Source organism: Rhinichthys klamathensis, unplaced genomic scaffold (assembly GCF_029890125.1).
Source record: "Rhinichthys klamathensis goyatoka isolate OS25496 unplaced genomic scaffold, OSU_Roscu_1.1 h1tg000693l_1, whole genome shotgun sequence".
Classification (NCBI taxonomy): domain Eukaryota; kingdom Metazoa; phylum Chordata; class Actinopteri; order Cypriniformes; family Leuciscidae; genus Rhinichthys; species Rhinichthys klamathensis.
Genome location: NW_026607120.1, coordinates 987,475 through 1,013,753, shown reverse-complemented (window position 1 = coordinate 1,013,753; position 26,279 = coordinate 987,475). Strand labels below are relative to the sequence as shown.

Genomic DNA, 26,279 nt, shown 5'->3' with positions numbered 1-26,279 from the left:
GAGTCACAATGTGGGCTGGTGAATAATCTTGATTTAAACACACTCATACACCCACACTCCAACACACACGCATACACACGCTGACCTGTGTTCTAAATGTAAGAGATGTGTCTTATGTAAAGCTATCAGGAGATTGTGAAGCTACAGCTTCAGGAATGTACTTCATTCACTTCGGTTCAAACAGAAAGAGGCAAAACAGTCAATACGGTCAGAAAAACACACCGCAACATTCAAGAATAGTGTAAATACAGAATATGATGATGGTGTGCACTACTGTTACTTACAGGTTAAGTGTATAATTTTCTCTGACATTCCAATATTTATTTTACCTCTGCAATACTAAGCAGAGACAACCAGGACCTATCAAAGTTGACTTCCAGAAGAGTGTTAACACTGTGGCTCTGTGGCATTTCAAAAGAATTTCTTCGATTGTTTGAGAGCTCTGACATGTCAACATCAAGACCGTCAGTTTTTCTGTAAACAACATTATTTTTTCCAAATGTCATTTTTGCTGCATAAATTCTATGCTGTACGTTTAAACATCTGAATCATCACATTTTATAACAGCAGAAACAACATAAGCTAATTGCAAACAAGTTAATAAAATAATCTACAAATTTAACAAACGTAACACATTAGAAAATAACTCAAAATAATGTAACTAAGACTAAATGTGGCAATAATTGTAAACGCTAGTTTCTCTCTCTTTTTCTGTCTGTTTGTTTTCCTCACTCTAGCTCTGTCTGCTGGCTGCTAGTCAAACTTTGTGGAATGAAAGTCATGTCACAAATCACAATTCCCAACAGCACTTTCTTTCACAAGCACTCTTTCCACTCTAATCAGTTCAGGAATCAAAATCTAACATTATCTAAAAGGCCAAGCATATTTAAATGACAGGCATGTCCCTCGTTCAAGGGCAATCACTAATTATAATGATGACGATAATAGAAGAACAGAGAACTGATTGCAAAAAAAATGAAATGGAGAAAAAGGACACTGGATAATAGCCCAGTGCTAGAGGGTTTTTTTTTTTTTTAGTCGCCGCAACCCTCATTTTAGATGAAATAACCACCTGCTGCTCTGCTGCTGTGGAAATGGAAAATGCATATGACAGAAATCAGCATTTTCTTTCAGGTAAAAGTGTTTGTGTATTCGTGCATTCTGTATGTGCGCTATATTGTTCTCGGATATGAATCAAAGTAATTGTGATAGAACTACCAGGAATATTACCATTTAGTTATTACCTAAACCTCTTGTTCCAGATCTGAATGACTTACTTTCTTTCAGGAAACAAACAACTGTTAATAATTTCCATACAACAAAAGCAGACAGTTACAACGTAATATGTACAATGCCGAGGCCATTTGTAGTAAAATTAATGCGTTTAAATGCTGTACAGTCATATAATCTAGGTCTGTTAGTCCATTGAATTATTGCTTTGAAAATACTGATCGCTGTCTCACTTGTTCTTGGGTTAACCTTTAATGCAGCATTCCTGATATACAGGGAGAATACATTTTCACACACAGACAGTCCAGGGGCCCATCAAATCAGTCCTGCTCATTCATCCATCCATCTCTTTCTCTTTATTCCATCTCCCTCCTCTCTATTTTTATCTCTCAAATATTACAGTTATCCTTTTTTCTCAAATATTTGTAAAAAGTTTAGTGCCGGAAAACACAGATCATTCTTCTTGGTCTTAATAACATTCTGTACACACATATGTCTTCTCTTTCTCTTGCTCCATCTATTCCTGCATTCATCTGGAACACCTGAAAGGCAATCAGGGAGGCCTTGACTTTTGAGGATATCGATTGCGCACAGGCCCACGTGTGTCTGTGTGAGATTTGATCTGTGTCCCTGAATCTCATGGGGCCATATTTATGTCTGTGTGGACAGAATGTTTAGCATGTTCACCCTCACTAACCCCCATCAATTACTTTTTCGGACTTACATCATAAAAGTTTCATAATAGAGGTTCATACGACTCTTACACTGTATACAAAGGTACTATACCAACCACACAGGGTTTTACAGGTTAACCGCACCTTATGAGAACCTTTTGTAGCTTTATTGAGCGTTTTATGCTGTAGTTCAGTAAACCATCTATGTGCTGGTGCTTAAAACCAATACATTGGACTTTACACTGGACCATTAAACCAATAATATACATCAAGAAATGTTTAAGTCCAAAGATCCATATAGTCCCCTCAAGAACTAGTGGATGACCAACATGAGTTTTTTTTCAATTGCCGATGCCAAAATCATACAGAGCAGGGTGGCCAATAGAGTGGTGCAGGTATGACATCACTTTGAAGGCCAACCGGCAGCTAGCATCACACTGGTTTCCTCTACAAAAACCCAATAGGATTTCTCCATAGGCTTTTGGATTATCGCTAAAAAACAAGCTCTGTAATTAACAAAAGTTTGATACTTACACGTTATGTCCATCAAGATAATTTTCACAGATGAACATAACTGTTATGAATTTCACAACAAACAACACTACGGTGCCACCACTAAGCTTCCGACAACCGTTTCAGTTTTTATCTGAAAGTTTTCCCAGAAAGTTTGTGTTAGAGTAGATTATAAGAGCACAACTATAAGCATAAAGGGGCTGCAAAAGCGGCCTGAACTTATCTGTTCGCCGTGATGACGTTTAATGTCTCCGACAGCCTCTGTAGTCCCATTTAGCCACTTGTTAGCAACCGCCTTTTTCAAGACACATAACAGCTTAAAAAAACACTGGTGGGGTAATACTGATGTATTTTATGTTGTAGCATAAACCTTGAAAGTATCTTGAGCTTGTGTTCACCCCAGACCTTATTTCAACCATTTAACAAAAACCCCATTCAAAAAACCCATTGACTTTGGGACGATGGAACCGGAAGTTCTAAAATGCTAACTCGCTTCCGCATTTCGGCCTACAAATTTACGTCATACCTGCACCACTCTATGGTTGATATAAAGTCAATATATTATCACAAATTTAATTTAAAGACCTGCACTTAAACATTGCTGCAATAATTACTAAATTAATTTGTAATTGTTATTTTGAAAATAATGCATTTGTGAAAAATAATAAAGTCAGATTTATTTTTGTGTCAAAATAGCAGTCCAGCTTCCAACACTTATCAGCTGATGTAATAAATAAAAAAAACAAATATGCCAATATATAGGCTACTGGTCGGCCACTATTATAACCCTATATCAGTGGTTCTCAACCTTTTTGACTCAAAGCCCCGAAAACAGTCCAAAACAATATTTGAAGGCCCCTATATAATATTATCAGAACTACGTATACCTGTAATATATAAACTATAATATTCTATTAACAGAAACTGGGAGTGTCAATATAGGTTAATTAACCACAATTAAAAAGGTGGTGTCAGTGATCAGTCAATTAAAGTTATCTTGAGGCCTCCTCTGAAGTTTTCTGAGGTACCCTGGATGAAAATCAATTACAGTATAAAATATTTCTTGATCAGAAGATCTAGAAGTTCTCAGCTGAACCTAAGGTGCTACAATAAACCACTGAAGAAGCTTTTATTCTATTTCTAAGATTGCAGAAATCTTAGCCACAGCGTGAATACAATTGAGAGCTGAGTGTGTGTGCATGTGCTCGTGTGCCAGTTAGTCAGTCAATCAGTTTTTTTTCCTCCATTCTTTTGATCTGCTCTTCAACCTCTCCACCTCCATACTCATCAAGCCCATAGGCCTTTCTTTCAGTCACTCTAATTGCAATCATTTCTGCACAATGACCGAATAACGCCATTTATCTCTCTTCTCCATCCTTGCCTCGACGCCACCCCACCCCCGCGCTCCCTCCGTCAATCTAATAATCAGCCAATCAACATCTGCCAAAACTTGACCACTCTGTCAAACTGAGACCAGGTCAAAAAGGCAGTTCACATGCATTACATGCACATCAAGAGAAAAATCAACATAGCGCACACATACACACCCAGAAATGCGCATAAACATAAGCACACAACACATAATACACCGAAGCAATTTGTATGCTGGTTAACTGAAGCCTGAAAGGACAGAAGCCTCAAGGACACACAAACATAATCTAAATATTATTTTAATTAAGTAAAGAATGAAAGCCCTCAAACACACACGTTAATCACACATGATTGACCTTTCTTGTCCGCTGCTTTGAATATCTCTATAACCTTTTCCTATATTCATAACTAGAAGAAAAATGCCCACAACTATATACAAAAAAAATATGTGTGTGGGTCAGGTTTTGCTTACATTGTGGGACCAAATGTTCCCAGATGGACAATAAAAACAGAAATCACCTTCACTGTGTGGAAAAGCCAACCGTCCCTTGAGGAAACAACTTAATAAACATACTAAATGATGTTTTAATGAAAATGTAAAATTGCCGAAAGGTTTCTATTAAGGTCAGGGGATAGAAAATAGAAAAAAGAACAGAAGTTAATGGAAAGTACATACTGTATGCCATGACAAAAAAAAAAAATGTCTTTGTGTAGGTGTGTGTATGTCTTGCATCTCGTTGCAGCCATAAAATGCTCATTAATTTAATTAGCGACGTTCACTATAAATCAGTTTAAATCAAATGTAATTAGGTTCTCTGCACGGGTCCCTCGCTACAGTCTGAGTGTGTGTAATCGTGGGCATATGGCTTGGCAACGTTTTCCACAACACAGAGATTTGCTAACAGGATGAATATTAATGATGTCAGTGACATCATTGTAATATTTGCAAACTAAATTAAGATTGGTGTTCTCTTCCTTGCATCTTTTTAACCTCCTATAGACCTTAGTCTAGGCTGTGAAGGGTAGAAGTACAATGTCCTCAATATATTGTACTGTAGTTTAACAAAGTAATTGTTCAGCTGACAAAACATCTTTAAAAAAAACTAAGTAGACAAAAACTCCATAAAACGTGGTAAAAGTTGGGAGTTTTGGTTTGTGCATGTTGACTCTTGTGCGCAGGTGACAGACTTCACAGACAAAAGCCACTGCAAGACTGCCCCATTTGAGACAATGCCACTGTACGTTAGGGTTTCATTCATAAACATAAAGCCTAGTCCACAGATCAGCTTTTTCTGGCCAAGAATCTTTGTGACATTCAGGACTGAAACCGGTTACATACCATTCAAAAGTTTGTGGTGGGTCTCTTATGCTCACCAAGGCGGCATTTGTTTGATCAAAATAGTCAAATACAGAAATATTGTGAAATATTATTACAATTTAAAATAACTTTTTATTTGATTATATTTTAAAATGTAATATATTCCTGTGATGGCAATGCTGAATTTTCAGCATCATTTCAGAAATCATTCTAATATGCTGATGCTCAAGAAACATTTCTTATTATTATCAATGTTGAAAACAAAACTAGGATACATTTTATTTCAGGAATATTTTGATGAATAAAAAGTTTAAAAGATCAGCATTTTTTAAATAGAAAGCTTTTGTAATATTATTAATGGGTTTACAGTCAATTTTGATCAATTTAATGTTTCCTTGCTCAATAAAAGTATTAAAATAATAATAATATTTAAAATAATTGTAATAATGACCACAAGCTTTGGAACGGTAGTGTCTAACAAGAAGTAGAGTAAATATACAGTAGTCTGTCTTCAGCCATATCTCATTTACTGACTACCAAGAGTTTTGTTTTTTTGTTTTTCAAAAAAGGAAAACCTCCGGAGAGCCCATTATAACAACATGGAAAAATTACAAAAATAAATTGATTTAAAACTGTGTACTCTTACTTCAGAAACCACGTAAAGCTAACCCATCCGATTTGAACTTCTTTTGTTGTTGTTGAGAAAGCTCATTTTGTATACTATTTGCTAGCTTAAGGCATGAGATTAATAGGAAACAAAAAAAAATCCAATGTTAAAATCAAATGTATCAGAGTGTAACTGCCAAATTTTTTTTTTTTTTTATGAGCATGAGAGAACTGGAGCAAAGATGTTATAAATATGAAGAGAGCCTGTAAAAAAAAGGGTGACATATTGTCAGCAGGAAAGATGGCAGCAGCGTGCTAACTATCAGCATCAGCGCTAAGATCTCAGCATTATTCACTGTCACTCTGACCACACGCACAAGGCATCTGTCATTGCCTTGGTGTTTGTGCATGTTTCTGTGACGCTGCGTTAGATGTGTTTGGATGAGCGCGTGAGAGCTTGTGTGTGTTTCGCCCATCATTCCGACATTAACTGGACAGAGGCTGCGGTGAACTCTAAACGTGTCCTGACTGATAATGAAAACAGTTCCTGCTCTTTCACACCCTCGCTCTCCCCTCTCCAATAAAAATGGAAAAGAAAAAGGGAAAGAAAATAATGCAGAAGGTTACATGACTCCACCCGCCTCTGTTTTGCCATCTCACCAAAATTCATCATCACTCCACGACCAATTTCCCTCTCTCTATTTCCACTAGTCTGCTTTGATGAGAATCGACAGCTTATCACAGAGGAGAATTCTATTACCTGTTCACATACAATCTTACAAACTCTCAGAGAAATGCACATCGAATTTGAATTACTTTGTTTTTGAACATACGTATGTGCACACACACGGGTAGTGAATTCTATTACCAGTCTCCTATTGGACAGTAATCCTCTCTTCACTTCCTGCTACGACAAGGACTACATCACACAAAAAGCATCTCACAGTGCACCGGTGTCACAGAGCAGATCCTAACAAAAACACAAAAGATGAATGACGCATACGTTGTGCGTCAAAGGACGATGTTTGGAAGGGAGCCAACTGTCGCCCCTCAATTATGCACCCGTCTAATTTTATAACAATTGAAAAGAATTTAGCATGCAATGCCAGTAAATTAGAACTGACCGCTACAGGGTTGCTGTTAGAGAACTCATGAGTCATGCAGATGATGCTGAACTAGAGATGTTAAAGTGCTCGTATTATGCTATTTTAAAGGGGTCCTTTTATACCCTTTTACGAAGTCTTGATTTTGTTTTTGGGGTGTACTAGAATATGTTTTCAGGCTTGATTGTTCAAAAAAACACATAATTTACATTATTACTGCTCCTCTCTCCCCAGTCTGGTTGAACACGTCATTTTTGATGAAGCCCCTCCTTCTAAAATATGAAATGTGCTGTGATTGGTTAGCTGGCCCAGTGTGTTGTGATTGGCAGCGTGTTCGGGAAATGTCACACGAAATGTTAACGAACAAGAGGATTGTGCTGAACGGATTTCAAGCACGGACTTTGCAAGCACGGATTTCACAGGACATTTCAGAGTGGTATGTTTTAGTTTTGTAATTTTCTTATAGATATGATGTTATCCACCATTTAATCATATTTGTCAGAAAACTGGTAATACAAACAGTAATCGATCACAAAATCATGGATAATTTTCCTAAGGGGCAGCCTTACAAAAGCAAGAGCTTACAAAAGCTAAAGTAAACACTACATCAAAACTGTAATGTTAGTTAGCAGGCGAGCGGAGATAAAGCTTTGCCCTTCGCTTACATCTATCATAGCAACTACATAAAGCTTATAATTGGAACTGTTAAAGCTGCTGTAGGTAACTTTTGAAAAAATGTATTTGCTAAAACTGTCATTATGTCCTGACAGTAGAATATGAGACAGATAATCTCTGTAAAAATCAAGCTCCTCTGGCTCCTCTTAGTGGTCCTATTGCCATTTGCAAGAAATACACGCTCCCGGTCAGAAACAACCAATCAGAGCCAGGAGGAGTGTCTTAGCAGTGTCAATCACGCTCGTGTACGCGCTGATCACACCCCTCTCTTGCACAGCGCGAGCCGTCGTTCAAACTCAAGATTGCCGGCGAGCTGCAGCTGTGCTTATGATGGAGAAACAACCTAAACTGCCAATTCTCGAGTGACAACCTGCTCATAAAACAAAGAGGTAAAAGGAAAAAGACTGATGACGATAAACAAGCGAAAAAGAAAGAATTACACAGAGCCCATTGACTCGGTGTCAAAACTCTAGCCGCATAACATGTAGATAAAATGTCACGCACTCTGCTAAGCTACAATTGAAACCTGCTAATTCACTGGCTTGTCATGTTGCTGAAATAATGTACTAGCACACCTTATCTAGCATTATATATCGCTAGAATAATTACTTACATACTGTGACGTTAGTTACCGTTATATTAACGTTATCTTACTAGCTATTTATAACTTATAGAAAGAGTGCAACGTTATAAAGTTACATGTAGGCTATTGCAAAATACATAATGATTTGAGGACCAAGTTTGTAGTCAAAGTATGGGCAGGCCATAGTCAATGTAAAGCATATTATTGACGTTTAGTCCCTATTAGTGAATGTGCCATATAACTTTTTATCCGCTGTTATCGGTGGCCCTGTTTACTAGCCTGCGCGTTCACGACGGGCTCCGCTGTGGAGGACGAGCTGTGGAGGGAGGGCTGTAGCGCAGCAGAGAGCAAGGGGGTGGGACCTGGAAGTTGTGCTTGTTAAAATTTTCAGGCTAAGTCAACGTTTTCTCAAAACTCCCTACTGGAGCTTTAATAGAAAACACGGTAACACTTTATTTTAAGGTGCTTGTAATAAGCAGTAATTAACAGTTAATAATACACTTATAAGACCTTATAAGATGCATATAAGATGCATATAAGCATTAACTAATTATAATCAATAAATTAAATAAAAAAATAAATTTCTCAAGTATCAATACATTGCACTTTTAGAACAGCCGAACAAACATAAATGGTAACACAAACGCACAGTCCCTTAAAAATTGACCTTCCCAAGAGGGAGTAGTTTCCCTGATCTCTTCAGGGCCTGGACCTTTAATTAACCCTTATATGAAGTAGTTAATGCTTATATGCATCTTATAAGGTCTTATAAGTGTCTTATTAACTGTTAATTACTGCTTATTACAAGCACCTTAAAATAAAGTGTTACCGAAAACACAACTACAAAATTTTAAGACATACTTACAAGTTGTGATCCATAAACAAAAGATTGTCCTGACAAAATGGGAATGGCTACATCTTTTAGGAGAAGCTATTGTGCATATAGCCTGCAAAATGTGCAGCGCACAGACAAACGTTGAGGTTATAATGTTCAAGAACAGTGTTAAAAATACATTTTAACCTCTCTAAGCTCTCTACAAACTTTTTTCCTGGGTGTAAAAAACAGCAACAACAACTCTTCCTTATCTCTAAAGCAGCCCAACATGGCCTCATCCCCTTTGTTGCGTGTTCTCAGGGTTTATGTAAATTTTAGGGTTTGTGTTGTCACCAACCCGGGAAGAAGCTCGTTGTAGTCCCTACCAGCCATTTGTTGTAGTCCTTAAAAAGCGATTTCTGTAAAAGAAAATATCTCACTTTGCATTGAACTTTGAGCGTCTTGACTTTGCAGATGTTGTTTATGCTCAAACAGCAACATTACACACTAACTAAAGTTAAAAAAGTGAAATCATAATCCTAATTTTGTTTTGAAGGTCTCCTTCAATTGGTTTACATTTATCCGAGGTAAAAAAAAACAACGCTAATTTTCTCATAATTTACATTGCAGCAGCATCACCTCTTTTCTCACTGTGTCTGAAACGGATCAATCAAGGATTCAGTCTCTCTAAATTCCTCCTTTCTGAGAGCTGACTCTGCTCTGATTGGTTAGATGGCCCAGTCTGTTGTGATTGGTCTACAGCTTACAGCGCATGTCTGAAACAAAACATTCTGGAGGCTTCCTCAGCACTTGTACGTTATGAACAGAAACGATGGCATTGTTTTTACAGCATCAATTTGAGTCTGAGTCCGATAATGAAACATTCGAAGAAATAGTTGATCAATTTGAACCACCAGCGCAAGCACGACTTGAGCAGGGCGTTTCTAAGTGGTCGACGTTATTTGCGGGCAGTGAACGAAGACCATAGGTTGGTTATATGCAAATTTGTTACAAACCTACTTAGATTTCAGCAGGATCAAGACCCGAAATTACTGACAACTCATTTCAGTCAGTCAGACTGTATTTGTTGTGCACTTTGATCTTTGAAACTTTGCAGACCTTTTACATTCACAAACAGCTATATTATATCAACTATGTGCTAGCCGGCATGCTTTTCTGGCTCCTTTTCAATACACACAAGTAGTAGTGTGGAATGCAGAAGTGTATGTCGTTGTCGTGGTAACAATGATGCTTGCCTGTGCTAGCATGTGAAACACCCTGCATCTGAGGTGATTATTATAACTACTGTATTTGGTGTAACATGTAAATGAAAGGTTGTTTTTTTTTATAAGGAAACAGAAAGACATCTATTTATCTCTCTATAAAATTTCTGGATTTGGATTTGAGAAACCAATACAAAAAGAAACGCAATAGAGCTCAGAAAAAGCGAGTATTATTTTTTTTTATTAATTTTACACAAATTTAAAATATAGAAATAGTATACTAAAAATTTGATTTCAAATAAATGCTGTTGGACTTTCTATTCATCAAGGAATCCTAAGAAAACATGATCACGGTTTCCACAAAAATAAAGCACAATGTTTTCAACATTGTTTAAAAAAAGTGTTTCTTGAGCATCCAATCAGCATATCAGAATGATTTCTGAATGATCATGTGACACTGAAGACTGGAGTAACGATGCTAAAAATTCAGCTTTGCCAACATTTCAATTATATTAAGATGGAAAACAGTCATTTTAAATTGTATTAAAGGTGCAATGTGTAATATTTCTGAGGATCTATTGACAGAAATGCAATATAAGATCCATAACTATGTATTCAGTGGTGTATAAAGACCTTACTCAATGAACCGTAATGTTTTTATTACCTAAGAATGAGACATTTATATCTACATAACCGCGGGCACCCCCTTCTATGAAGGTCAACATATTGTGACGGCATGTTTCTACTGTAGCCGACAGCGAACAAACAGCGCTACAGAGCGCGTTTCGGTCATACCTTGAAAGAGAAGCCGCAGAAAGCTAGAAGCTAGCCATAGACACCGTGAGTAGTGACTTTTCCCTTGTCAGTGGTGTAAAATATGTAGTTGGATTGTTTCATGTAACTCAGTTCTTCTCCCTCGCTGTGTTATGGCTTTGACAATCAGCTGATTAGTACTATTGACCGTAAAACAGTAACGTTACAGGAGTCACCAACCCGTCGATCTTGGAAGCATTTTAAGTCGATCGCGAAGAGTTTTCAAAACCAGAGAAAAAAAACAATATTTTTATTCATTATTATTTATTAATTTGTGTGTAGCAAATGGTGTCTAGGGGATGCGGAGGCACGCGCGCTGTTACAATCATGTCATTTTTGATTGTAATGTCATGTCATGAGCACTTTCTGCTGTCTCAGACGACGATATGTTTGTCCCGTTTTAGCCACCGTAGCTTCTTCGAAAGGGAGGGGTGAGCAGTGGGCTGAGCCATTAGTGCAACTCGCAACCGAACTGCTAGATGCGGCTAAAATCTACACACTGCACCTTTAATATACTACAATTTCACAATTTTACAGTTTTTACTGTATTTTTGAACAAATAAATGCAGCCTTGGTGAGCATTAGAGAACGACCCCAAACTTTTACACTTTTTACCATTTTGCATTTAAAATACCGTTTACAAACTCAATCCGGTGCTCAATTTTTTTAAATGGCAATGAAAATAAGCATGGTGCTTCTCCTACTCACAAACTAGTCAAATTAATATTGTGTACCATTCCATAATTGTGCCATTATTGAAAAATTTGGAAAGAAATTGTTGCCTTTTGTCTTAAACATATGTGTCTAAAACAATGTTCAAACAAAACCTACACCCCTGCATATTCTTACAGACACACACAAGTAGCTAGCATAATCTGTTAAGACCCTTACATCAACGTGACGATTATATTCTGTCAGGATTTCTTACTGTAGTTCAGGGGTCAAATTCACTTGCAAAGTACATTTTTTATGTATTTTGTCAAAACTCAAAACAGAATCTTAATACGGGTTTTTCATCTGTGTTTGGTTCTATAAAATTGCGAAAGTTTAGAATGACTTTACTGGATTGGTATGAGATTGATTATTTGTCTTCATTCATGGGGCTTATGCAGTTAGCTGACTGCAGTAAAGTGAATGCCACACCAATCTCAGCCCTGCATACTGCCATCCTGCCAAGATCTGCATCAAAACACACAGATGACATCAATAAAACCGGTCAGTATAATGTGCTCCTTGCTTACATCAGCATGGTGCCTATTTTTATACACAGTACATATACTAGCGTGTTTAACACCTGCCACCTGTCTTTCTTTCCTAAGCTATAAAGAGAGGCGCTATTTTAATATATTTACAGACCTTTCTAAAACGAGCACAAATGCAAGTTCACCCATGCACACGTTGAGTATTCCCCTATAAAAATGATTTGCAGACAGTGTATGCAGTGAATGCAGTGAGTGCACAGAGAGGTTGATAATCAATAGTGCAGTGTGAATGTTTAACTTTGGCTGCTTTCAATCAATACAGAGCTCTGAACAAGAACTAAATATATCATTCTGCCCAGGAAAAGATAAAGAGAAAAAGTGAGGATGAACAAAATGCTAACGTAATCTGAAACAAACACAATCAGTAAGCAGTAGTACATTATGATGTGTACAGGATGAAAGATTGTTATAAATATTATATTATTGACCCCAAACTTCTAAAAAGTAGTATAAGTATATTATATAGGTATCAAAGGCCCTTGCAGTGGATGTCATGCAACAGAATACAATGATGATCTAAAATCTGTGCACAGCACACAGTGACTTTACACAATAGTCAATGCCAAAACTTTCAGCGACACAGAAATGACTCCTAACAGAGTCAAAGCCCCTTCCTTTCATGTCTCATTAGCATGTGATACATGCGGATGAAAGGGCAGACAGAAAGACACAAACAGTAGAAGAAAAAGTATCAGAAAAAAAGTAAGAGACAGATTGAGAGAGAGAGAGAGAGAGAGACAGGGAGAGTCATGCTTTTCACAGTTAAGTAACACAGTCCATAGTTATCTACGGTAATGACAGGTCCATAATTAGCACAAAGCTAATTCACTATGATGCAAAAATGGCTCACTATCTCTCTTTCCCTCCCTCCTTTCATCTGTCTGCCACATGATTCCTGGGCATTTCTTCTCTCTACTTCCTGCTTAGTCTGACTCCTGCACACAGACTTTGTTTTCTCAATATCGCAAGCAAACCTCTTGTGACTAACCAAATAAATAGCATCATCATTAAGGACAAACTAAAACATTTTAAGTAGATTTCTTTGCAGGCAATGTTTCCAAATCATAAAACACTCCAGACACTTGAGTTGTACAAGTGCTGGGATCGGGTTAAAGGAACGTGATTCATTTATTCATGCGACTGAGAAAATAAATTACACACACCAAAAATCAGATCACATATTTTCACTTCTATATTCTCTTCTAAATTGTGAGCTCTTTCTCTTTGGCGAATTTAAAATTCATTATATCTGTATTGAAATGAATAATTCCGACATGGAAACTGCACACTTTACATTTTCTAAGCTGCTTTTATTTTTATTTTTTTAGGAAAATCAGCTGAATTATGTGGAATGGATTTAAATGTGGAAAAATGTAGCAAAACTGAGTCTTAGGGTGTGTAGTTGTAGTTTAGTTCTCTTGGTACAAATGATACATTTAGTCCTGGTTCACTAAGCATTCACACTGTCATTTTTAAGACCAAACCTAAAGATAAAAAAAAAAAAAAGCTTTTATGACTTTTTTTTAATGTTTTTGGTCTGTGCTGCGTTCATATTTCATTCGAATCGCACCAGAGTTTGTTTGGAAGCGGACTGAGACCCATCTTTTTGGCAGTCTGGTGCACACCGGGGTTTGGATAGAAATGTTCACGCTTATTCAAGTGAACCACACTAGCAGAGCATCAGAGTTTGTTTGAATTGAACCAAACCTACCAAGTGTGAACATGCCCTTAAAGTCATATTAGTTGCTTAAAGCATCACCAGATTTGGCACAATATTTAAAGGAACATTGTCTGGGCTTTCAGTCAACATCTGTTTGGAGCAATTTACCTTTTTCAAAAATGTGCTTCTCAAAGTGCACTGCTTTTTGCAAAGTAGTTGGCCCTTTTTTATTGTTTACATGACGTAAATGCAAACAATGGCCGAAGACGGGAAATTACCCAGCAAATCGAATCAGACATCTCTGAAAATAAAACATTACTGTAGGCTTACTGGTAAGGCAAGAACACTGATTTCACTCAATAATTCATTTTCTGTGGAGTTTTGCAGGCACAGAATCCACGCAGGCCTGTTCAATAATGCTGCCAAAGAATTATTGAACAAAAATGCTAAGCTAATGCAGGTTTCTGTTAGTGGCCAATACTCATGTTTAGCCATTATTTATCCAACTATGTTGGAACTGTCTCTCTCAATTTTTCTGTCAGTCATTCTCAGTATTAATGCATGTGTGACATTGTGCGGCGATTCCTCTGGGTGTCAGTCAAATGGTCTTACACTCCTCTATGCCATAGGGAGGTCTTTAAAGCAAGGAAACATGACAGCATTATACCTTACCTCAGAAAGCAGCTATCCCAAAGCCCAAAAGCCCTCCCAAAGTCTTGAAATTACACTGTGGAGGAAACAGCATTGGATCACTGACGGAAAAAAAGGATACAGACGTACTCCTCCGGAACGAGTGCCGATGGCAAGGATCTTCTGCACCGGGTCAAATGCCAGAGCTGTGGGCTGATAGGGAAATCCATGACGCACCGTCTACAGAGAAATGAAAACAGAGCAAACATGAAAAAAGCGAAAACATTGTGTGCTGCGTCAAGAACAAAGTACTGTATAGGCAACTTCAGTCATTCATTCCCACACAATAGTGACACAGCCTACGGCCTGCCTGAACCCCCTGTGACTCTTCTGAGAACAACTCACATGAGACAATTCTCGCTGCTCAATGTGCAGCCACCCGCTCTCTTTCCTCTCTCCTTCATAATATCTTCTGCCATATTTTTATTGGTTTGGCAGTACACTACTGTTCAAAAGTTTGGGTTCGCTAAGATTGTGAAATGTTTTTAAAAGAAGTCTCTAATGCTCACCCAGGCTGCATTTATTGTATTAAAAATACAGGGGAAACAGTAATATTGTGAAATTATTGCCATTTAAAAATAACTGTTTTCAAGTATAATATATTATAAATGTATTTTTTTCCTGTGATGGCAAAGCGTCTCAGGTTACTACTGTAACCATAGTTCCCTGAGAAAGGGAACGAGACGATGCGTCACTTGACGTTTTGGGAACGCCCCCAGCGTGCATGCGTCTGAGCATCAATGTCAACTAGTCCAATGGAAAGAATGAGCGTCACGGGCGGGTGACGTCATGACCAGGAAGGGATTAAGGCTCACCCGGTGAAACGCGGCATTAGCTTCAAAAAGTCGAAGCAAGCCGATCACAGGGATGCAGGAAGTATGGCAGGGTGACGCATCGTCTCGTTCCCTTTCTCAGGGAACTATGGTTACAGTAGTAACCTGAGACGTTCCCTTTCGAGGGAACTCTCGATGCGTCACTTGACGCTTTGGGAACGAGAATACCCAAAACGCCAGAATTCCAAGTACCTGAGTGTCAGTCTGTTGGAACTAAGCACTAAGCACCTGAGAACCTGGGGCAGCATCCAGGTCTAAGCTGTAAAACCTAACGAATGTGAGCGGTGAGGACCAGCCTGCCGCATCACAAACGTCTTGAAGAGAAACTCCAAATAGTAAGGCTTTAGAGGCCGCCATACCCCTCGTAGAATGAGCTCTGACCGCCAAAGGACACGGCAGGTCAGAGTACTCGTATGCAAGTGAAATAGCCTCAACTATCCACTTACTAACCGTCTGTTTAGAAGCAGGAAGACCCTTCTTAGGTGATCCAAAGCAAATAAATAACTGGTCGGACTTCCTCATTGACGATGTCCGATGAACATAAGTATCCAGTGCTCGCACTGGACACAAGAGGTTCAGCCTTTCCTGGTCCGCAGATGTAAAAGGAGGAGGACAGAAAGCCTGCAGCACAATAGGCCTCGGAGTCAAGGTCGGCACCTTAGGGACGTATCCCTGTTTTGGATATAAGAATGCCTTGACCATCCCCGGTGCAAACTCAAGGCAAGTGGGGGAAACCGAAAGGGCCTGAAGGTCTCCAACTCTCTTAAGGGATGAAATAGCTAGCAGAAAGATAGTCTTAAAGGTAAGAAACTTCTCTGAAACCGAATCTAAGGGCTCGAATGGAGCCCTAGACAGGCCTTCTAGTACTAAAGCAAGATCCCAAGCTGGCACCCTAGTGCGAGTTGCAGGCCTTAGCCTCAAAGTGCCACGAAGGAAACGTGTAATCAGGGGGTCTCGACCCAACGATGTACCCCCCACCAGGGCGTGGTAAGCCGCAATGGCCGCCACGTAGACCTTGAGCGTGGAAGGACATAGACCTGACGTAAAGCGCTCCTGCAGGAACTCGAGTACTGTGTTCACAGAACAGTTAACTGGATCCCACTGATGTCGGTGACACCATACAGAAAAAACTCTCCATTTAAGCGCATAAAGTTTCCTAGTAGCTGGAGCTCTGGAGCTTAGAATGGTCTCAGCAGCCTCAGCTGAGAGACCACTCTCTATGAGTTGGGCCCCCTCAGAGGCCAAACCCACAGGTTCCAAATTTCTGGTCGAGGGTGAAATATTGTGCCCCCGGCCTGAGACGGAAGGTCTCTCCTGATCGGGATCTCCAAGGGAGGACCGTCTAAGAGATGGATCAGGTCCGCAAACCAGATCCGACTCGGCCAGCGTGGTGCTACTAGCAGTAGGCTTATTCCGTACTGGCGGACTCGTTCCAGAACTCCTGGGAGCAGAGCAACAGGGGGAAATGCGTACAGACGTAGCCTCGGCCACGTCTGCACCATAGCATCCAGCCCCAGGGGGGCTGGGTGAGTAAGGGAGAACCAAAGTGGACAGTGCGTCGTATGCTGAGACGCAAACAGATCCACCTCTGCTTGGCCGTAAAACTCCCAAATTTTCTCCACCGCCTCGGGGTGGAGTCTCCAGTCCCCTGGCCTCAGCTCCTGCCTCGACAGGATGTCTGCCCCAATATTCTGGTCCCCAGGAATATACACTGCCCTCAGGGAGAGTACCTTCCCCAGAGACCACAGGAGGATCTGGTGCGCCAGCTTGCAAAGCGGACGCGACCGCAGACCCCCCTGACGGTTCAGATAAGAGACCACCGATGTGTTGTCTGTACGGACGAGCACATGATGGCCCCTCAGGTCTGGGAGGAATTGCTTCAACGCATTGAAGACGGCCATCATCTCCAGGCAATTTATGTGCCAAGAAAGATGATGACTCCTCCACCGACCCTGAACCGAGCGGCCTTCCATTACCGCTCCCCAGCCGGTGAGGGAAGCATCTGTCGAGATCGTGACTCGATGGCAGAGAGCTCCCAACACCGGACCCTGGGTTAAGAACCAGTGTTTTCTCCATATAACCAAGGCACGAAGGCATCGCCGCGTGATCTTGATCATACGAAGTGGGTTTCCCCTCGGGGAGAACCCTCTGGTCCTGAGCCACCACTGCAAAGGTCTCATGTACAGCAGGCCAAAAGGAATCACGTTGGACGCTGCCGCCAAAAGACCCAACAGTCTCTCGAACTGTTTTACAGTGCGTGACTGGTCTAGCTTTAGCTCTTTGGTGGCTGTCAGGATAGCAGCTACACGAACGGGCGATAGAGTGGCCCGCATCGTCACTGAATCCCATACCACACCAAGGAAAGTGGTTCTCTGTACTGGAGAAAGCACACTTTTCTTGGCATTGAGCCTCAACCCCAACATCTGCATATGAGCGAGAACGACACCTCGGTGCCGAACCGCCAACTGCTCTGATTCCGCTAGAATCAGCCAGTCGTCGATGTAGTTCAGAATACGTATGCCCTGAAGCCTGAGAGGGGCTAGAGCTGCATCCACGCATAGGAAGAACCCGATATTGGTATTCTTTGCCCCCGAAAGAAAACCTTAGGAACTTCCTGTGCTGAGGGAGGATGGAGACATGGAAGTAAGCGTCCTTCAGATCTATCGTGACAAACCAGTCCTCGGATCTGATTTGAGTCACGATCTGCTTGAGTGTCAGCATCTTGAACTTGAGTTTCTGTACTGAACGATTTAACAGACGAAGATCTAAAATGGGACGCAACCCTCCATCCTTTTTTGGAACAATGAAATAACGGCTGTAAAAACCCGACTCTCTGTCGGGTGAGTACACCTGTTCTATAGCTTCCTTTGCTAACAGGGCCTTTACCTCTTGCTCCATTACCAGAGCCTGCTCGGGATGCACCACTGTGGGCAGCACCCCGTTGTAACGAGGAGGACGAGAACCAAACTGGATTCTGTATCCTTTCTCTACAATCTGCAGGACCCAACGAGAAATATTCGGCAGAAGCTTCCACGCTGCCAGAAAATTTACTAAGGGAACCAGCCTCTCGAGGCTGGTCTCTGGTGTTATCGAGACGGCTAATTCCGGAGCCTGAAACATAATGGCAGGAACTACCTGAACTTGCCGCTCTAAGGCCCCCCTCAGAGGGCGCGAAACCGATGCTGTGCCGCAGCATAGCATCAGCGACTCGCTGGACACCGCTGCGCCCTGAAGCACCGAGGGTGGCAGGGTTGGCAGAACGGTCTCGTGAGGACCCCGAAATGGAACGGGCACCGTATAATGAGGTGAACACCGCTCCACTTCGGTCGGGGCTGTCCTCACAGGCCTGATGCATGAAGATCAGGACCTTTTTTTTTTTTTTGAACCGAAGTCTTCTTCGCCTGAAGAACAGTCCTCAGATCCGGCTTCGACTTAGAAGACTTCGGTTGAGAGGGTTGCGTCCGTCTCCAGTCTCTACGTGGAGGTGCACGAGACGCAACACTCTCTTTCTGATGCACACGATATGATGAGCTCGACGGCTGGGGCTGCTCACGACCAGCAGCCCCAGGGGGCTGGACCCGGCGAGGGATAAACTTTTTAAAAACGTCAGCTTGTTTCTTTGACTCCTGAAATCTCTCGACGACCGCGTGGACTGCGTCGCCGAAGAGACCAGAAGGTTCAAGCGGAGCATCTAATAAAAAAGCTCGATCTTTTTCTTTAATTTCAGACAGATTTAACCATAAATGTCTCTCAGTAGCTACCAAGGCTGCCATAGACCGCCCAATTGCTCTGGCGGTCTCCTTAGTAGCCCTGAGAGAAAGATCGGTAGCCCGACGAAGTTCACGAATATCGTCATGACTGACTCCCTCACTACTATCCAGATCCCCCAGCAGGTCAGCTTGATAAGCCTGGAGCACTGCCATAGTATGCAGACATGCTCCAGCTTGACCTGCTGCCGTATAAGCTTTGCCCACTAACACCGAAGTGGCTTTGAGCGGTCTAGTGGGCAAAGCCGAGGCTTTCAGAGACGATGCGGGACCAGGGGAAAGATAACTGGCTAAATTCTCTTCCGCCTGGGGCATCGCCTCATAACCATACTCTTTCAGCCCTCTTATTCTCGAATAAGTGTTAACTTGAGGGCTGAAAAGACGTGATGAGTAAGGTTTATTCCACGATTTAGATATTTCATTGTGCAAACCGGGAAAAAATGGAAGCCCTCGTGGTGGAGATAATGTGGTGGAAGATAAAAAGCGCTCATCTAATTTGCTTTTAGGACGAGCGCCCTTCTTCTCAGATGGCCATTCAATATTTAATTTCTCTACAGCCCGCGACATAACATCCACCAGCTCATCATATGCTGGGGAAATAAATTGTGAATCTCTTTCCCCCATGTGTGTGCTTTCACTCTCCAAACTCATCGCATCAACCTCCTCGGAGGAAGAGCAATGAAGTAATGGAGGGCTCTCTCCCCGGGCGGAAGAAACCGCAGAGCGTGCTTCCGACACCGGGGGGAGAGCGCTGGATCTCTCGGGTAAGGAAGGAGAAAGAGCCCTCGGACCCGTCTCCAACCCCTCCGAAAGTTCCTTTTGCGATCCCCAGGAATGCAATCTCCGCGCTGCCTCAGCAGACGCGGGTCCTGATCCCTGCGGATCGCGAGCCTGCCCACTCTCTTTATCAAAGAGTGACAGGCGAGAGCGGAGCATGCGAAGCGGTAACATCTCACAATGCTGGCACTCAGCCCCCTCGAAGGCTGAGACCGCATGCTCCACTCCCAAACAAACGACACAAAGCTCGTGTGTGTCCCCACCCGTTAAATAACGCGGGCAGGGAGAAGCACACTGTTTGTACACTTGTTTAGTTTCCATCCTTTTCCGCAACAGACAACAGTAAATAGACAGAGACAAAATGACACAGATCGCTTGCTGAGACACAGAAGCTAATGCCGCGTTTCACCGGGTGAGCCTTTATCCCTTCCTGGTCATGACGTCACCCGCCCGTGACGCTCATTCTTTCCATTGGACTAGTTGACATTGATGCTCAGACGCATGCACGCTGGGGGCGTTCCCAAAGCGTCAAGTGACGCATCGAGAGTTCCCTCGAAAGGGAACTGAATTTTCAACATCATTACTATAGTCTTCAGTGTCACATTATCCTTCAGAAATCATCTATAATATTCTGATTTGGTGCTAAAGAAAGTTTCTCATTATTATAAATGTTGAAAACAGTTGTGCTGCTTAATATTTTTGTGAAAACCATGATGTATTTCTCAGGATTATTTGTTGAATAGGAAATTCAAAGAACAGCATTAGCTAAAATGTATATGTGACTTACTTAGATAAATGTGTTTTTTTTGTGTATGTGATATAAATAACAATAAGATAAATATAAGTAAACAACAGTAGCAAAATGTACATCAATTAAGGGCTGGGCGATATCGCCAAAAAAAAATCAAAAAAAAAAAAATCCTATCAGTCGATATCAATAATTAATCATGATAAATGTCAAATCTTTATTTCTTAGTTTAAAGGCAGATTTTTGTTCCTAAGTGAAAGTTGTTGAAACCAGACACTAGACACTTGTGGTTTTATCATCAGAACATGACAACACTAGCCAAACAGGTGAACATTTCACAAATTAAAATTACATGTTTTGTCTCTTAGAAATACACATTCGACAGTAGCTTGAGTAGGGATGCAGATGTAAACCTTTTAACACAGGTAAATTCACACACTGCACCTCTACCATGGTAAATAATTATATTGTTTCTTTGTTATGAACAACAGTAGCCTAAAGACATTAGTAGCCTAGAATACAAATGCACAAAAATAGCTTAACTAAAATATTGTAAATCCGCAAGCATTTAACGACCACACACTCTTAAACCAAACATACTTAAAAAGCATTTCTTCTTCTCTTCTCTAGCCGGTTTCCTAATTTAGTCTAATAAACCTGGCATTGTGTATTTCAAAGATTGTTGGCTCTTTGATGAACCCTCAACCCAGTAGGGGTAAAATCTTTGCGTGGCAGGGGGAGCTGCCACTCGACCTGTCACTCAACCCGTCACCGTTATATGCGCCTGCCACTCGACCAGTCACCGTTATATGCGCCTGCCACTCGACAAGTCACCGTTATATGCGCCTGCCACACGACCAGTCACCGTTATATGCGCCTGCCACTCGACCAGTCGCCGTTATATGCGCCTGCCACTCGACCAGTCGCCGTTATATGCGCCTGCCACTCGACCAGTCGGCGTTATATGCGCCTGCCACTCGACCAGTCGCCTTTATATGCGCCTGCCACACGACCAGTCGCCGTTATATGCGCCTGCCACTCGACCAGTCGCCGTTATATGCGCCTGCCACTCGACCAGTCGCCGTTATATGCGCCTGCCACTCGACCAGTCGCCATTATATGCGCCTGCCACTCGACCAGTCACCGTTATATGCGGTGACTGGTCATCCTACACAATATGTAAGATGTTTTTAAACTAAATGCAGCGCATATCCCCTGTAGCCAGCGGGAGACAGAACGGTACGCACAATAGGTCAATATTCACAATTAACCAAACGCTTTTCACCTGCCTTACAGCTACTAGCAGACACTCCAACTGATGCATATGATCAAATAGACAGGCACCCCGCGTTTCCTTTTACTCTTATTTACCCTACCTATTTGCCACATTGCCTTATTTTATTCCACAGTTTTAATCCGGAGCGCGAGTCTCGTGACACTATTTGTCATCTTATCTTATTCGCTTGTTTTGCCCGTAATTGAGCCCGTCTCGTGGCTCTTACTAAGCGTCGCGCCTGCCACAAGATCTCTCACTGTTTTCATCTACTAGACACTGCGATTGATGCACATATGCAAACAGACAGTAAAATACTGCTATTATTTGCCATCTTATCTTAAATTTTATTTCCTCTTTTTGTCCATAATGGAGCGTGCGTCACGTCACCTATGAGCGTCGCGCCAGCCACAACTTAGCGTCACGCCTGCCTCAAGATCGCTCACGTTTACATGAACCAGACTCTCCGGATTGATGCACATGTGCAAACAGACAGTAAAATACTGCTCTTTGCCATCTTATCTTATATTTTATTCCCTCTTTTTGTTCATAATGGAGCGCGCGTCATGTCACCCAAGCGTCGCGCCAGCTACAAGATTTCTCGCTGTTTTACTGTCTGATACTCCGATTGACAGCTGAAGGGAAAAGCAGACGAAGATACCTCACTACATCGATTTGTTTGTTTTATAGGCCTAGGCTATTTTTATTTAATTTATTTACAGAATGTTGCAGAATATCAACATTTAATGATGAGGTCTTTGAATTTACATCAGTGAGAACTGCAAAACAAACAAAAAAACTTGTTAAGGCAAAGAACAAAATTTTATTTTAATAATTAAAAAGAAATTTTAATAATCATCATTACTCGCCCCATGGGGTTTTACCAATCGGTTACTACCTGTGGCCATTAAAAAACCAACACCAGTATGGAAAATCCAACACAAATGGACTCATTTACTGAATTTAGAGTGAAATTGTCAGCATTTTAATGCTTCATTTAAAATATTTTGCCCTAGCCAGTTGTTATTTTGCCGGTTTTTCACACAAACATCTTATCCGAAAGATGAATAATAAGTTAAAATAGATAGGCCTATAGGCTATAAAACAAACAAAGCGATGCAGCGAGGAATCTTCATCTGCTTTTCCCTTCAGCATGTCATCGGAGTATCAGGCAGTAAAAGTGAGAGATTGTGGCTGGCTCGCTTATAGGTGACGTGGCGTGCGCTCCATTATGGACAAAAAGAGGGAATAAAATTTAAGATTACAAATAAGAGCAGGATTGCACTGTCTGATTGCACATGTGCATCAAATTGAGTGTCTGGTAAATTTAAACAGTGAGAGATCTGAGGCAGGCGTGATGCTAGGTTGTGCCTGGTGCGACGCTTAATAGGTGTCAAGACTCGCGCTCCGGATTAAAACGGCAGAACAAAATATTAAGTAAGGTGGCAAATGGATAGGCTAAATAAGAGTAGAAGTAAACGCGGGATGCATGTCTAACTGTCTATTTGTTCATATGCATAGGTCGGAGTGTCTGCTAGTAGCTGTAAGGCAGGTGAAAAGCGTTTAGATAATGGTGAATATTGATGTGCATGCCGTTCTTGTCCACTAGCTACAGGGGATACGCGCTGCATTTTGTTTAAAAGGCGCATATATCCGTGACGGGTCCTGAGTCGCAGGCACATATAACGGTGACTGGTCTAGTGGCAGGCGCATATAACAGTGACTGGTCGAGTGGCAGGCACATAACGGTGACTGGTCGAGTGGCAGGCACATAACGGTGACTGGTCGAGTGGCAGGCGCATATAACGTGACTGGTCGAGTGGCAGGCGCATATAACGGTGATTTTACGCAGCCGCCATTTTAAAATCGAAAGAGAGGCTCCGGTGGGAAGAACCCCAGAAGTACAGATAGACAACAATGCCTTGGACTACCAACCTGATGCTGCTGCCGCGATTTACACTATTGGATGTTAATATCCAATATAGCATATGTATATAGTTCGTTCCTGCTTCTTTTTTTACGTTCTGAATTATATATAAAAAAATATTTTTATTTATAAATGAATTTCACTGTATATAGTCTAAAGTATGAAAGAAATGTATGTACATTTTTAGAATAACTAATTTCTACATTAAACACAACAATACGCCATCGCATTCGCGACTCTCCTATGATTAAAGGCGACACTTCCGGTTTTCTTCCCACCGGAGCCATTTCATAATGGCGGCTGCGTGAAATCAGCGTATTGATAGCAACATGAAGTACAGGTCAAATTACTCAAGTCAATAAAATAACAAAACAAATGCAATCAAATATGCCCTGCTACTTAGTTTTCTGAAGAGCAAAATCACTTGGGATTTGAACCCAGGAACCTTTCAACCACATAATCGTATATCATGAATGATGATGACACCAGATCACTTGATTGAGCCACTGAATCATATGGCCCTTCATGCTGCCGTCAGGTTGACAACACTCCACATTCCCTCTCATTTCCTCTTCCATGTCTACAATCTCAGCAAAGATCTCAGCATGCCTTTCTGGCACCTCGCTGACCACTCAAGCTCAACTTCATCAAAACCGATCTCCTCTAACCCCCAGTTAACGCTGCCCCACTCAGTCTCTCTTCATCCCAGCTGAAGGTCACACAACTGTCAACTCTTGCTGTGCAAAAACAATGGTATCCTTCATGACCAACTATCACATTCAAGGACAAAAATGCAACAACCACCTAAACCAGCCCTTTCAACTTTAAGCTTTTCCTTCACTCCTACACCACCCAGATGTTTGTTTATGCTCTGTTTATTTAATAGCAAGATTACTCTTCTCATTGGCCTTCGTGCCTCTGCTACATAATCCCTTAAACATATTCAAAACATTGCTTCTCGTCTCAGTTTCAACTCAGTTCAATTCTTTCTTTCATGAAAGAAAGAAAAGAAAGAAAGAGAGAGTAACACTTTACAATAAGGTCTCATTTGTTGAAAATTACAATAAAGCAGTACATTTGTTGCAGTATTTATTAATCTTTAATGTTAGTTAATAAAAATACTGTCATGTTAGTTAACCGTACGTTAACTAATGTTAACAAATACAACTTTTGATTTGAATAATGTATTAGTAAATGTTGAAATTAATATTAATAAATGCTATAGAAGTAGTGTTCATTGTCATTCTTAGTTCATGTTAACTAATGAAACCTCACTGTAAAGTGTTACCAAAGGAAAGAAAGAAAGAAATTACATCGTATTAATTAATAAAAAATACAACTGAAATAATGTAATGCCATAAAATAAAATACAATTATTATTATATTTTTTTTTAATAATAAAATAAACATTTAACAAGATAATAAATGAAGTTAAGGTAGGTTTAGTGCCTTACACCAGGACCCAATAGTGATGGCTTTCTAAAAGTGGGGCTTTCTAAAAGTGGGTCTTGAACCAGCAGCCTTCTGGTTAAGAGCAGAAAGCTTTATTCTGTAAATGTGCATTTAACCTCTAGAATTTCTCACACATTACATCATTACAAATAAAAAATGAGATGCGCTGTTCTCTGCCATTAACAAACAACTATCTGTAAGGACGGCCCCTTATGGAGCATCATTGGGTTAAGTGCTTTGCTCAAGGACACAACAGTGACATGGGAACACAGTAAATCTACAGTTCAAGGGTTCACATCATTTAATCTATTTGCTGATACTTCACTGCACAATATGTACAAAATGGGCTAATAATGTTTTTAAGAAGAAAATTTGTGAAAGAATATGATTGTTTCAAATAATGCATTCATAGACAATTAATGTCAGGGATTGAACTGTTTGAGCTGCATCAGCTAAAGTAACACCAGTAAAATGAAGTGCTTTTCTAGTGGATTAATGAACTCACCCAAACAAATTCAATACAAATGAGAGTAATCGGATATATACAATATATAAACATATTACAATGTGCATCTGCAGAAAATGCACAAGTGATTGCACAAATGAACTGTGTAAATCATGTTGTGAATACGTTGTTTCCACAAGAATACACTAAAACACAAATGATGAATAATTACATAATTATTATTCACATATAGATTATTAATATAATTACAGTAGTGTACCCGTCTTATTTCAGAAGATCAGGTTTTTATAACCAGGACATTTTTCACTTAAAAAAAAAAATGTTGATACGTTTAAATTATTTATTTATTATATATATATATATATAGCCTTGTTATACTTGCAGCAAACTGCCTGCAATCGCTGTACTCAATTGAGCTGGTTATGGGGCCAACTTCAAATCATGCAGCTCTGCCTCTGGGTGTGTGTTTTATTTGGTGCACTGAACTGTACAGATTACAGA

At 40.6% G+C, this 26,279-nt stretch overlaps 1 protein-coding gene across 19 annotated transcripts in view; it reads right to left on the bottom strand.

The window, feature by feature from the left end:
* The window catches only part of stxbp5l (syntaxin binding protein 5L), a 207,934-nt gene that overhangs the window by 155,623 nt on the left and 26,032 nt on the right, over window positions 1-26,279 (bottom strand). For all 19 annotated transcript variants that reach the window (XM_056242082.1, XM_056242087.1, XM_056242084.1 and 16 more), the window contains exon 2: window positions 14,618-14,715. In XM_056242082.1, the coding sequence (XP_056098057.1) occupies window positions 14,618-14,715 (98 nt within the window). The remainder of the gene's footprint in view (window positions 1-14,617; window positions 14,716-26,279) is intronic.